The sequence below is a fragment of the Hoplias malabaricus genome, chromosome 15, assembly GCF_029633855.1.
Source record: "Hoplias malabaricus isolate fHopMal1 chromosome 15, fHopMal1.hap1, whole genome shotgun sequence".
NCBI classification, from domain to species: domain Eukaryota; kingdom Metazoa; phylum Chordata; class Actinopteri; order Characiformes; family Erythrinidae; genus Hoplias; species Hoplias malabaricus.
Genome location: NC_089814.1, coordinates 31,137,116 through 31,151,711, shown reverse-complemented (window position 1 = coordinate 31,151,711; position 14,596 = coordinate 31,137,116). Strand labels below are relative to the sequence as shown.

At 39.9% G+C, this 14,596-nt stretch overlaps 1 protein-coding gene across 3 annotated transcripts in view; it reads left to right on the top strand.

Annotated features, from left to right (window-relative positions):
* Nucleotides 1-14,596, top strand: part of LOC136668231 (rho GTPase-activating protein 26-like) — a 115,709-nt gene that overhangs the window by 49,257 nt on the left and 51,856 nt on the right. For all 3 annotated transcript variants that reach the window (XM_066645608.1, XM_066645609.1, XM_066645607.1), the window contains exons 2-6: nt 2,022-2,117; nt 6,345-6,406; nt 7,621-7,692; nt 11,746-11,847; nt 14,162-14,272. In XM_066645608.1, coding sequence (XP_066501705.1) covers nt 2,022-2,117; nt 6,345-6,406; nt 7,621-7,692; nt 11,746-11,847; nt 14,162-14,272 — 443 coding nt within the window. The remainder of the gene's footprint in view (nt 1-2,021; nt 2,118-6,344; nt 6,407-7,620; nt 7,693-11,745; nt 11,848-14,161; nt 14,273-14,596) is intronic.

Sequence of the window (14,596 nt, the reverse complement as noted above, 5' to 3'; positions counted from 1 at the left end):
TTGAATCTTTTCAAAATGACCCACAATTTTGTCTATGCACAAAAATTTCCACAATAACAACAAAATTGAAGTTTATTAATTGATGATTACTAGTTACCTGTTGAACAATACCTAATACTGTATTATCTTAATCTAAAGTGGTGACTTTAGAAAAAAAAGACCCCAACACAGATCATTTAGGTTGACTATGGTTTAAACTTTATTTAAATTAGATTTGATTAGATTCGACTTTATTGTCATTGTGCAGAGTACAGGTACAGAGCCAATGAAACACAGTTAGCATCTAACCAGAAATGCAATACACAGTTTTTTTACATAAAGTACAGTAAGTAATAAATGAGTTCGTAGTGCTACAATTTTTGTTTTGTTCTAAATAAAAGTTGCTGAAATGATTTCAGTTTGTGTGTCAGTACATTTTGAACTTTTTAACATTGAAAAATTCTGCGATTATATTGATAACCGTGAGTTTGGCCACGGTAAACGTGATATCATGGTACCTGACCTCACCAATGTGGTAGGGTTTGAATCTAATCCTCACAATAATGTTTCAATTTGTAGCATGAAGACTTTCAGCAAAAATGAAATGCTGTTATTGCAGCAAAGGTTTCCCAGTTGATACCATTGATTTGTGATTAAACGCTGGACGAGCAAGTGTTTATAAACCATGGTGTGATGTAGAATTTGGCTGACCAGTGAAAATCAACGATTCGAAGCCTTTCATATGGAGAAAGTTCAGAGGGTTAACGAGCGAGGAGTGTACATGCAGACAGATGAATGCTGGGAAAAGAACATATTTTGTTGGCATTTGTTTGGATTCAGGAAATCACTAGGTCTCAATGACGCCAGTACCCTGGAGCAGCTGGCAGTCAGAGCAAAAAGTGTATCAGGGAATGGACACTGTCAAACCCACCCCCACTGAATTCTCTGATATGACCAGAAGAACTTGAACACTCTTAATGCTTATGGATAGGACTGCCAGAGGTTGAGCTGGTTCTAAGCTGTGGTCAGAGGGCACATGGCCCACAAAGCCTTCTCCATACAGAGGAGCAGTTAACCATGATGAAACACTTCCTCTCCACACTGATCACGTCGCAGCTCAGAAATTGAGTGTCATATTCTGGCAGTTTAATCAACCATCAAATGTGCAGAAAAAAATACATATTTGGAGTCTGCAGTTTTGTCCTTTTGCTTTGTATAGAAACCTATTGTGCATCACTAGTTGCATTTGTAAGAGTGGATCAGACACAGCAGTGCTGCTCGAGTTTTTAAACACTGTGTCCACTCACTGGAAAATTAGAAATGTGAAAATAATCAGAATAATCAATTACTTTTCAAGTGATTCATTCCTACTTCACCTACGGCACAACGCTGCTCTGTGCAAAAGTCAGAGACCACAAAACATTTATTTACGTACCTGTCAAAACATTAAGAAATTTATTCGTAAAGAAAAGTAGATGGAAACTAATTTTGCAGCTTTTTCTGCTGATATTTCTTTATTGCGCATACCATTTGCAAAATGTTTCATTTTTACTGGAAAGCTGGCTACTGAGAGGCTTCAAAAACTCCAGCAGCACTGCTGTGTCTGATCCACTCATATGCGCATTAACTCATCAGTGCCATTGCAGTGCAGAGAATGACCCACCACTCAAATATCTTCTGCTCTGTGGGGGTCCTGACCATTGAAGGACAGGGTTAAATAGTGCTAAGAAGAAACAGATGTACTACAGTCTCTAATTGTAGAACTGCAGAGTGCTCCTACATGGTCAGTCCAGGTGATTAAAACAGGACAGTAGTGAGTTTCGAAACAAGGTTATTTTCATTTTGGCAGGTCGGTGTATCAGGTTTACTGCCAGAGTGAAGTTTCAGAAGTCACAGTTTCCCCTCATCTTTGTTTAAGTGTGATTAGTGGATAATATGATGTGAAACCGATGTGGTTTTAACACTAATACAAGCGTGCCTGCATGTGCTGCTCAGAGCGAAGCACTTCTTTATTTTAACACGTCTCTCGTTCTCTTTTGCAGACCTGTCCACAGCCCAGAGGAAGTTTGCGGAGTCGCTGAACGAATTCAAGTTCCAGTGCATCGGGGACGCTGAAACAGATGATGAAATGTGCATTGGTGAGAGATCACACTCTGGCTCGTTAAACCTGTTAGAACTCACTTTTACAAAGAAAAAAATCAGGCCATTTGATTTTTTAAAATCCAGCCTGGCTGCCTACATCAGTAGATTCAGCACTTGCTTTAAAGAGGGACATTTAAGAAGCTCATTGAAACCACCTGCAGAATCACAAAGCGATAAGCCATGTGTGGCCATGCGTTACTGCGATTATACCATGGGGAAGTGTGTTTTTGGCATCATGTGAAGCAGAGTGTCTAAAATTTCCTTCACTGTGATAAAATCAGTGTAACACGTGGTCTCGAATAATGGCTTATTGCTTTTACAAAATGGCAGTCAATATAAAATATTATAAAATATATGTTCAATTTATAGATGTATATATTTACAAAAAAAATCACAATAATCTGTTCCTCTACCGCACAGTGTAGTCAGTTAACAGTGAGCATTGTTGCTAGGCAACAGGAGAGCATATGTTTGACAATATTAAAGGGGTGCATTTAAAGGGTGAAAGGGGGCAAACAAATTATTTAAAGCAACAGATGGACTACAGTATGTAATTGTCACCCCACAAAGTGCTCCAGTATGGTCAGTGGAGCTAAGAGTATAGACAGCGAGTGGCGACACAAGCCCAACCCCATTTTTTGCTTCGGTGAGAGTCAGCCAGCCTCACTGTACTATCACTATACACACTGGAGGATGGTTTCTGCACTTGGCCATCGCACTTTGTTCACAGAAATCAAGACTCCTCACTGGCAGGAGATAACAAAGCCTGGAGAGAGTTAAAGCTCTGATTGAGGACCATGTGTGCATTAATCTCTATTGGCAAGGGAACTAAGTGATCCTCTCTCCGTCCCTCTGTGCTACAGGCTTCTATACTGGCAAGCGTTCTTAAACCGAAACCTTCATTCCTACTGCTAGGATTCTCCTCCCATTCACCAACATGATGTTACAGCTGGAGTTGCCCACATATTTGAGTAATTTTACTTTTATGATTGTGCATCTGAGGATTAGGTGCTTGTGAGTGAGGGGGGTTTTGTGATTTTCTGTCATTTTGATTGCTCTTGTGGAAACAATAAAAACCCTGACCGGCTGAGTCTGTAAAGTCTATAAGCTGTAAGCTAGAGCTTAAATGATTTGGGGTAAATATCTAATTGCAGTTTCTGATTACTCATTCATCCATCTTCTGTAACTACTTCACTGTAATCAGGTTCAGTGTGGGTCTGCAACCCACACAGAATTATCAGGCACAAGGCTGTAGCATTATCCATCGCAGAGCATCGCAAACTCACCCAGTCACTCACACACACCTGTGGACAATTTCACACTCCATCTACCAACATGTGTGTTTGAGCTGTGGGAAGAAACCGGAGCACTCAGAGGAGACCCACGCAGACAAAGAGAACAAAGTGTATATATTGTAGTATTTTCCAGCATTAGATGCTATGGCGAAAATGCTAATATGGCTAACGGGATAATAGTCATTTTCTCATTATGCAACAAAGTGGGTTACTTTATCCCCCCTGATGGAAATAGGCGGTGGTCTTCTGTGCTTCTGAGTGTTGTGAGACTCTCTCCAGCTCTGAAACCAGACATTTGACTGAATCTCATGAATATAAACATAATATATATTTCATTCCTGTACTTTAAGAAGTGACTTGCTTCGATACTGTGCAGTAGACTGCATTTTTCTTTTAGCTATAGTCTGTGGTCATGCAATCTATTTGCAGCAGCCATCATACTGCATGTGCAATTAAATAGCATTTCAGTTTAATAAGTTTAAACTGTAGAGTGGTGGTGCAGCATTGTGGGATTTGGGTCTAATCTTAATGTAATGCACATGGGAGTGATATGCCCAGACTCTGCTCAGTGTTTTAATGAGCTGAGTTAGGTGTTTCAGTGCTGGATTGGCACAAAAACCTGCTCAACCAGTGGCACAGCAGGAGAAAAATAAACCACCTCAGCTAAAGGATGGAGAAAGGCTTGCCTCTGGCTTCTGCTGGGGCTAAGATACGGTCACTGGGTCCATAGCCTCCAGGGAGTCAGTTTGAGAATTAATGTGTGGTGGAGATGCTTTTGTACTTTGTATTTTGTATGCTATTTTTTAAAAGTTTTAAGTCACTGCCAGTTCCACCCATGAGGTATATCCCTGCAGATCACATGATGCTGTCAATCTGAGGGTGAAGTCTAGCACATGCTTCGTCTGAGACATCTGGACAGATTAGGTCATTTCTATTCACCAAGAAAAGCAGCACATCATGTTTCTGGATTTGAAACTGCCATTTTATGATCGCATGCACCAATCAGTTATAGCATTACTATAGCCACCCCTTTCTACACTCACCGTCCACTGACTGTATATGTTCTTCAGAGGTCAGGAACCCCAAGGGACCACCACAGAGCAGGAATGGTAGTGGTTATTTTTAGTTGGCTTATTCTCAGTCCAGCAGTGACACTGATGAGTTTAAAACTCAGAGCAGCACTGCTGTGTCTGATCCACCTCTATCTGTGCAGCTAATATATATATATAAAATATTGGCTGAGAAATTTTGTGTGTGTGTAAGTCATTCCTCAGCCCTAGTTGGGCTTGGTTTATAATAGACTGCTTTTTCACACATTTGAGATGGGACAGTTAAGTATAGAAATCTTGCTTATAACAAAATTAAAACAAAAATAGCAACAAAGAAAAACCGAAGTTGGCTGAAACCAAAGCATGCTTTTACACTTATATTAACAACCCTTTATCCAACTGGTCACAGCCATGAAGAATACTGTCACTCAATTTGCAGTTTCCCAAGGCCACACCAGCAGAGCTTCATCTGAGAGACCAATGAGAAAGGAAGTCTCAAGCCTGTGAAACCACTGTTTCTTATTGAACCGTGAGACCTCATATTTTAACCTTAAAAAATTGCAGATGTGCATGAGCATTAAATCAGCACACCAGTCATCAGCTTAAAGGGGATAATCTCTTGCAATTTCTGGTGTGACAGAGTAACGTTCAGTATTTTTGAGATGAGTTGGAGTGGTGTTCATGACCCAGAACTAATCCTCCATCATCAGTACCTGCCTTCACTCGGGTCCTTGTAATAAAATATAAGAAAGCCTTCGCAGAAGAGCAGCAAAGAGGAGCAACTTTCTGTATGATTCCCAAACAAGTGCCCACAAAGTTCTTTTTCAGGGAGTTATAAAGGCAGTGTAGTTGTTTGTATTTTGTGGTAGGTTATTAATATTTATCTAGCATTCTGAGCTCAACTTACCACCTCTGGGTACACAAGCCATGGCTTGTGCTTGAACTGTACATGCTGGCTTGACTTTGATAGGTTTTCCTTGATGTGGCACCAAGAGTTCTGCTCTTCATTGCATACAAGAGAAGGTATTGACTTTAATAAAGTTTTAAACACAAGTCTGAGTTCCTTGGTGAAAGGTCCAGAGTAAAGTTCTTGATCACTAGGGATGGATTTGAAACTCATTTTAGCATTTGTTTACATCCTCACATATTCATACAAGGTTTAGTTGGGAGTTGGGAATAAGAAAATGTATAGTTTTGAGACACAAGCAACAGATATTGTCACATTTAGTGAAATGGAAACAATACAGATAAATATAAATCACAGAATGAGGTCATCCGTCCGATCTTTTGACTGGTACAGTACTGTATGTGGGTCATTCTACAACTGCAGTGACAAATTGGGTCAAAATAAGCATAAACCACAAAAGTCGATGGCTCTGGACCGAGGCCCCAGTCCATCAGAGAGTGTATTGTGCCCTGTATACATTGACAAAAGTGTCCGGATGTGTGAGTGTGTGTCACTCTTCGAAAGACTGGCGCCCCCTCCAGGGTGTGTTCCCGCCTTGCGCCCAGTTATTGCGGGTAGGCTCCGGACCCACCACGACCCTGAACTGGATAATCGGCTTCAGACAATAAATGAATGAGCCAATCATTGTATGTACTAGATGAACTGATGAGCTACTCTCTCTGAGGTGTCTACAAGGTGGACCAACACGTTAATAGAGTTGACAGTGAGTGGACACAATGTTCTTGCAAATTCTAGGAACACTGCTGTTTCTGATCCTCTCGTACCATCATAACACATACTATCACACCACCACATCAGTGTCAGTGCAGCGCTGAGAATGATCCACCACCCCAAACAATCCCTGCTCTGTCAGAAATGATGTCATGTTTTTGGTAGATCTCCCATCTAACTTCTGCTTCTCTTCTTTAACAGCCAAGTCCCTGCAGGAGTTTGCTGGCGTTCTGCAGAACCTGGAGGACGAGAGGACACGGATGGTGAGTAAAGGCCAAAGACATTCATCATCCTCTACATCAGCACGGATGGTCCACAGAAACTGAACATTCACTCGTTGACCAAGATTAAATAAAATAATGCACTGAGATAATAATGCACAGTAACTCGGCCTGTAATCATGTCTCAGGCAGATAAGTAATGATTACAGGTGTGGTCTGATTAAACACTGTCTTGCCACAAGAGCAGATAAAAGTGCTTCCCCGGAAGGAGGTGGAGGAATTGAGGAGGAGGAGGAATGGAGAGGATGAGCAGTAATTGGGGATATGGGCCAGAGCTGATCCCTATGATTTCAAATATGCTATTGGCTACTGGTGAACTGAGCCTATCACAAAGCTTGTTTTCATTCAGTACATCCCTAGGACTCCAGAGCCAATTACAGCTGCTGTACAGAGTCAGCAATTCTGACCATTTAATTGTGTTGTGATTGTTTAAACACCTACATCTATTTGCTTATCTGTTGCAGATGCTGCGTATTTTTTAAAATTTATTACGGGTCACATTTGTGTGTAGGTTTCCGTCCAAAATCCTTAAAAGAGTTCCTGTGTAGCATACTCTGGTGTATCCTCTGCTAGAAGATGCTTTGGTGGGGATTTTAAATGGCTTCCTTTGTCTCCTCTTGTATTTGGACAGGCATAAAAATGGCATAAAAATCACTTTCCAAGTCATGGAGGAGAGGTAGTAGGAAAAAGCAGTACCTTTTAAAGGATTGTAATGAGTCATGTAGGAGCCTTGTGGTAAGCGCTTCAGTCCTGCCTTTGATACGAGGGACACTAACAGCTCCGGACATCCTGTGATCACATGGGTTGCCTCCCATGGCAGGGCTTCCACTTGGATTTTTCCAAATAGGGCACCCACGCACACCAAGGGTTTCCCAAGAATGTCTTAGTCGGATTGCTATACTTTTTTGGCCTGCAACCTAAGCGTGTTCAGGATCTACAGGCCCAGCTGTGACATCTGTGGGCAAATGTGCTGCAGGATGCTAAACGGAGCATTTATGAACCTCCATGCCCAACCATATGTCATCATGTATCTAGTTTAGAGGTGGCCCAATGGGGTACTAGAGTCCCAGTAAACATATCCTTTCACTGTAATATTGTAATCACTTACATATACCATTACATAAATCTCACAAAATGTAATTTTGATTCCAACAACTCTTTCTTGGTTCCTTTTTATTTGTGTCTTGTGCCTCCAGATTGACAATGCCAACGATGTTCTGATCACGCCACTGGAGCGCTTCAGGAAGGAGCAAATTGGAGCTGCCAAGGTAAGATCTAGCAATGTCTTCTTCCTCATTCCCAAAGCTCTGGGCTGAAACAGTGGAATAAATTGCATGTCTTTTAAAAACGGGATCTCAGATATTGCATTTTTAGAAATGACCACATTCTTTTTCAGTTCATTTCGAAACCTGAAACAGGTAATAGACTAAGGGGAAAACTGAGTAGATACACTATCTGAAACTGTGTGAAACTGAGTACTTTTTTAGTTGTTATTAAACTGGAGCTGAAAAAGCTGACAAATGAGAATTAGTGTTAAAAGTATTGTCATTGAATGCCATTTGGATCTAAAGAATTTCTGCTTAAGTGATATTTGACAGTAGGCGTATTTTGTACCTATTTACCATTTTAATGGTATAAAATATATAAATATGAGGTTAATTATTTCCAGTATTGCCATCCATCTCTTACAGTTAAGGAGCGGATCATTACTGCCCCGTTGGGTTCCGTTACTTATTACACAACACTGCCATCTGTTGGTGAAATGCTTGGTTTTGGTGAATAATAAATAGGGTGTAAGGTGCTGTTCGTTTTCAGTGAGCTTTTTTCAGCTTTACCCAGCATGCAACTGTCTTCTTAAGCTCTTATATAAATTATATAAGCCCATATATTTTGGGTGTGCGAGAAAGAAGGTGTAATGACATCATTGATTTAACACATGTTGAGTCCCTCCCATCCTCTCCCCTCCCCTCAACTCTCTGCTTTCCAGTCTATTTCTCAAACACACCCTTATTCCCTCAGGTCAGTTTAGGGCTCTTGCAGTGGACAGGCCTCCGCTTGCTGAGGATGTGCAGGTGGCTGAAGTTGAAAGGTTAAAGCTCTAAAGATCTTGGAGAGAATTGAAAACAAACAAAGGAAAACGATTAGTGTTCTTCCAAACCCTTTCAAATAGGTCTCTGAAGATAACACTGCTTATGCTATCATCCAAAACGTCTTCTGATATTTGGGTTATTTATAGGTGGTTCGTCCCACTTTGCTGCAGAAATAGCTTCTATTGTTTACAAGGCTTGATAGTAGACTTTGGAAACAAAGGCATAGCTTTGGTCTCAGAATTGGTAGGGACACAAACACCACCCTGTATGTTATCTAAAAAAAAGTGTCTTGGTCCGGTATGCTAGGCTTTCTCTCTCTCTCTCTCTCTTTGCTCATGGCAGTAAAAAGGCATCTGGGGTTTTTATAGACAGTGGAGAGAACTCCAAATGTTGAAAATACTGAACAGATAAAGATATTGGTCTAATCCTACTCCATATGTGGGTAATATTGACTTATTTTCGCAGTTTTGGATTACATAAGGTGGAATGTTTCCAAGTTCAGGAGACAGCTAACTTCATTAGCGACAGTGCTACAAAACTAAACAATCCGAGTTACAAATGAATGTCAGTGAAAGTTCAAACAGTGAATAAAAACACATTAAATTTCAGTCAGATAAAAACAACTTTAGTCGCTTCTTTCCCTCAAACATACTGATCCACCATAAAGGACGCGGAGCTTCTGAATGTAAATAAACCACAGAGAGCTGTGTTTCCACATGGTTGTGTCGAACCTTCAAAAGATTGTTTTTAATTACATTAAAAATGTACTCAGTGTGTGAGACAAATGTTTTTATTTATTTATTTATATATATTTTTCTATTCTCTCATGTGTGACAGTTGTACCAGTTGTATGCTTGTCGTTCTTTGTTTTTATTATGTACAATCCATGGTATTGGTATGTATGTCTTTGAATTTTAATTTATGTTAATGATTTTTGTGTGTACTGTCACTTTAAAACTGGGCTTCTTGGGCTTCAACGGAGTGTGGCTCTAAGACGTCTGTGTGTGGACATTTTGGCTTTGAGCAACATATTCTTACCATATTACATTGGGATGAACTTTGTTTTGGATTTGCTTCTGTGTGAGAGAGACATTTTATTTCAAAATATTCTGTAACCAGCGTAATTCCAAATAAAGAAACTTATTTTGTCCTACTTGCTGTGGAAGAAATTCCTTGGAAAAGCACATTGATCAGCGCTCATGTCCTCTGGGTCTGGCATTATATACAATATTTGCAAGTCATAATATCACCTAACCCACTCCCTTTCATCTAGTCCAATGCCAGCCTGTATAAACGTCATCTTGAAGACAGAGCCTCTGATGGGAACATTGCTGAAAGGATATTATTGCATTGAGCCCAAACAGCAGTAGTGATGTAAGGGGAATTGGAATATTTCTGGACCATGTTTACTGATTTGGGCAGCCCACAAAAAAATGTTTGGGTGTTTTGTTTCACAGTTTGTTGGTTGCTGGAGATCCCGAAATGAATGTGCACATGTAGTGAGCAAGTGATTTCCTTTAAATCCACTAGTTAAATCAAAAGCGACTATAGCAGAATACAATATTAGGCTTGTAATTGCTTGGCTGCATGTATTTGTGACTGTATTATCCAGAGCCCCTTAGTGTCTGAATAATATACCACAATAATCTTTTGCCACAGTGGGATGAATGGGAAGGCGTCAGACTCTTCTGCTTATTTTCAAAACCTATTAATTGTGCACTAGGGAGCCATTTCCAAAACAAACATGAATCACTGTCTGAAACTCTCTACCTCACTGAACATTCTTTCCTATGTGGCTGCTTCACTGGAAAAGCAGAGGATCAATGCCATGTTTTGTGAAATGTATTCTTAGGCTATGACTATACAGACTGCATTCCTAACAGTGATGTCTTTTGATTTTGAAGCAAACAGTCCATAAATACATAATGGAATACGTGATTCTTCAAAGTGTTTGTATAATTAAATAATTAAGATGTAAATCAATCCTTAATATTGCCAAAATATTCGCTCGTCTGCCTTCGCACGCATATGAACTTGAGTGACATACCATTCTTAATCCATAGAGCTTAATATGATGTTGGCCCACCCTTTGAAGCTATAATGGCTTTAACAACTCTTCTGGGAATGCTATCCACAAGGTTTAGGAATGTGTTAATGGGTGTTTTTGACTATTCTTCCAGAAGTGCATTCGTGATGTTGACACTGAATTTGGATGAAACGGCCTGGCTCCGCTACAATTCTTCCCAAAAGATTTCTATCGGCGGAAGTCAGGCCAGTCAAGCTCTTCCACATTGAACTCCTTCATCCATGTCTTTATGGACCTTGCTTTGTGCACTGGTGCACAGTTGTGTCAAAACAGGAAGGGGCCGTCCCCAAACTGTTCCCTCAAAGTTGAGAGCATGAAATTGTTCAAAATTGTTGTGGTTTGATGCTGCCCCAGACATGTTTTTTTTTAATTGTTCAGATCCACCAACCAATCATCATTTCCCATTAAAACCAATATTCAAGTTTCTCCAGGAGCAAGAAACTAAAGTGAAACTGCTGCTTGCACTCTGTATTAGATTAACACAAAAGTGTTTGTGTGCATCAATCTGTATTGGCTGCATTTTAGAAACTAATGTATGTTATGGGAGGAGTAATCAGCAGAAATTTTGTAAATTATGGTTGAATTACTGAAAAAGTTTCTCTCCTGAACCTGGGGCTTGTATAGAAAGATCTGTCAGCTTGTATTTTCTTTAGTTTTGTCTGTCTGAGTAATTGTGACTGGATGATGTTTTTAAAATGTGACATCTTTGTTTTGGTTTTCCATGTTTTATTCTGTATTTCAGCCCCAGTAACTGACGTATTGTCAGTTGCTGACCAGTATACTGACAAACACTGATATACATCATTGCATTGTTATAGATTTACAAATATCAAAAGTACCTTTTAGAGCCACATTAATAATTTGAGGAGTTGCACATTGTTTATCATTCAAAAATGGCATCACATTAGAAAAACCTTAAGATTTCCTGCTATTAAATGTACAGCTACTCAAACTTTTCTGAATAATTTTTTTGTTGTTAACTTAATTATCTAAAAAAGTGGGTGCAATTCCATTTTAAAAGCAAACTTTGTCTGTATTACCATTGCCTTTTGAATATTGTGTAGCACCTTGGCCCTGCTGTAAAAAATATAAATGGATTTTCTTTAGATGATTTTTTTTCATGCTTCTTTTGTTGTGTGTTAAAGGAAGCGAAGAAAAAGTACGACAAGGAGACGGAGAAATACTGTGGGGTACTGGAGAAGCATCTCAGCCTGTCAGCTAAGAAAAAGGAGTCTCACCTTCATGAAGTAAGCAGTATTCTTAGTGTACACTCCAGTGTTTCTGACTGGAATTCTTGAGCATGAAATTGGACTTGTTTACGTTAATTTTATTTATCTGTCTCTACTCTTACACACTATATGGACAAATGTAGTAGAACACATGTCCTAATCATTAAATTCAGGTATTTACATTGTCACAGGTGTCAGGAGCGAGGGGCGGATTGAGGGAGGCGGACGCACTCGCTAAAACACAGCTTTTTAATAAAGGAGAATAACAAAACAAAGATACATTAACATAACGAAAACAAACAGGGAGCTAACCAGGCTAAACTAAACAAGGGGAGCTAAACAGGGCAAACGGGACTGACAGACTAAAGAGAAAACGAAGGAATGAGAGAGGAAAAGAAACTACGACACGAAACAACGACTAGGGAAACAAACACGGAGAAACTGTGGAGACAGACGGACAGACTCGAAAACACGACCGACTAGACATGAGAAAGGAGAAATGAGAAATGTACGACAAACAGGACGTGACACAAGAGGGCTTAAATACAGACACAAGTGAGACACACCTGGACAGATAACGAGGACGGGCTAACACATGACACGGACGAGGAGGCGGGACGAGGGCGGAGACAAGGATATAAACAAAACATAGCCATGTGCGAATAAAGCACATGGCGGGGACAACAGACTGACAGGACGAAGGCGTGACAACAGGTATATAAAATCAAGCACCTATCCATACATTCTGCCATTCCTTCACCCCTAGATGTTCCATGATCAACTGTGAGTGACATATTATTATAAAAGTGGAAGCAATTTGCAACCACAGCATCTCAGCCACGAATTGGCAGACCACAGAAAGTTACAGAGCAGGGTCGCTGAGGCTCACTTTTCATAAAAGTCTCCCATACACTGCTGACACACGAAGATGCAGATTTCCAAGCCTTGTCTTGCGTTAACCTCAGGACAAAATCTGTGCACAGGGAGCTTTAGGGCATGGGTTTCAATGGCCAAGCATCTGCATGCAAGCTTTACCTCACCAAGTACAATAACAAGCCTCAGGTGGAGTGGTGTAAAACACATCACCACTAGACTCTGGAGCAATGGAAATGTGTTCTGTGAAATGATGAATCACACTTGTCTACCTGGCAGTCTGATGGATGAGTCTATGTTTGGCAAATAGTAAGAGAACATTACCTCCCTAACTTCACTCTGCCAGGTGTAAGGTTTGGTGGAGGATAGATCATGCGACGGGTTTGTTTTTCAGGGGTTGTCCTAGGCTCCTTAGTTCCAGTGAAGGGAAATCTTAATGCCTTAGACATTTTTGACAATATTATTCTTCCAGATTTGTGGGAACTCTTTGGGCAAGGCCGTTTTGTGTTCTAGCCTAACTGTGCCCCTGTGCAAAAAGCAAGATCCAATAAGGCTTTGTTTGGGTGAATTTGGTATGCAAGATCTTGACTGGCCTGTGCAGAGCCTTTACTTCAACCCTCTGGTCCACCATCAATGGATGAATGGGCAAACCTCCCACAGACACACTACAAATTCTTCCAAGAATAGTGGAAGCTGTGGTTATAATATGACATTATATAATCTTTCTCAGTCTGATTTCTTAGTATATAATATTTAATAAATGGTAAATGGATATGTTCAGTGAGCAAATAATGAAAAATAAACCCTACATAAATACACATTTTTTATTTCACTAAATACTTTTCATGCATTCTCATTTTGACGATTGACTATTTTACCCTATTGTTTTGTTGCCTGTTCCACCTGTTACTCCAACCTGAGGGGTTCAGGGAAAACATGCTTCCTCTGAGTCCTTGGAAGCTAGCGGTTGCTTCTTTTTAAACTACTGTTCACACAACAAAACTGGACAGCTCAAATCAAGAAAATGCCTACTTCTCAAGTCAAAATGCTACTAGTCAAGTAGATTTTATTGTCATTTTAGCCATATACACTGTACAGTACACCTTGAAATTAAACACTGTTCCCTCAGGACCCAGGTGCTACATAAAACAACCCTCAGTGGGGTTGTTTAACTGTGAAATGAAGTGCAGTAAACGATAATCATATGTGATAATGATGATAATGAAACAGTTGTTTACAATTTTAAAGATCATACACTAGTACAACATGGTTCACTAATTAGCAGCAATTAAACAGACCTTCATTTAGCAGCAAGTATATTGTCAGTCTCCAAAAAGAAAAATGCATCCACATATACATATTTTATCTAATGCTTTTAGGTGGTTATTGACTCTCATTCACTTTTGGTGTTTGTAATTAAACACATTCCTTTCAATGTGTGTTTTTTTTATCCCTGCAGGCAGACAGTCAAGTGGACAATGTGAGGCAGCATTTCTACGAGGTGTCACTGGAATACGTCTTTAAAGTGCAGGAGGTCCAAGAGAGGAAGATGTTTGAGTTTGTGGAACCGGTAATCCATTTCACTTTAAGATGCAGACATTTTTCTTCCTATTCCACTTTTGTTTTTTCAGTGCTATTAAATCAATTGCTATCAGTGTGTGAAGAGTGGGAGAAGAGGGTTGCATTGACAATCCAACACAATGGGCAGCACTTTGAACACATTTTATAAGTGGTCAGAAACTTGTAAATAACTCATGAAAGAATAAAGTTCCGTTAAAACCAAGCACACAATTGTTTTTCTTGTGAAATTCCCAATAAGTTTGATGTGTCACATGACCCTCTTCCCATTGAAAAAACAAAAGTTGGATCCAAAATGGCCGACTTCAAAATGGCC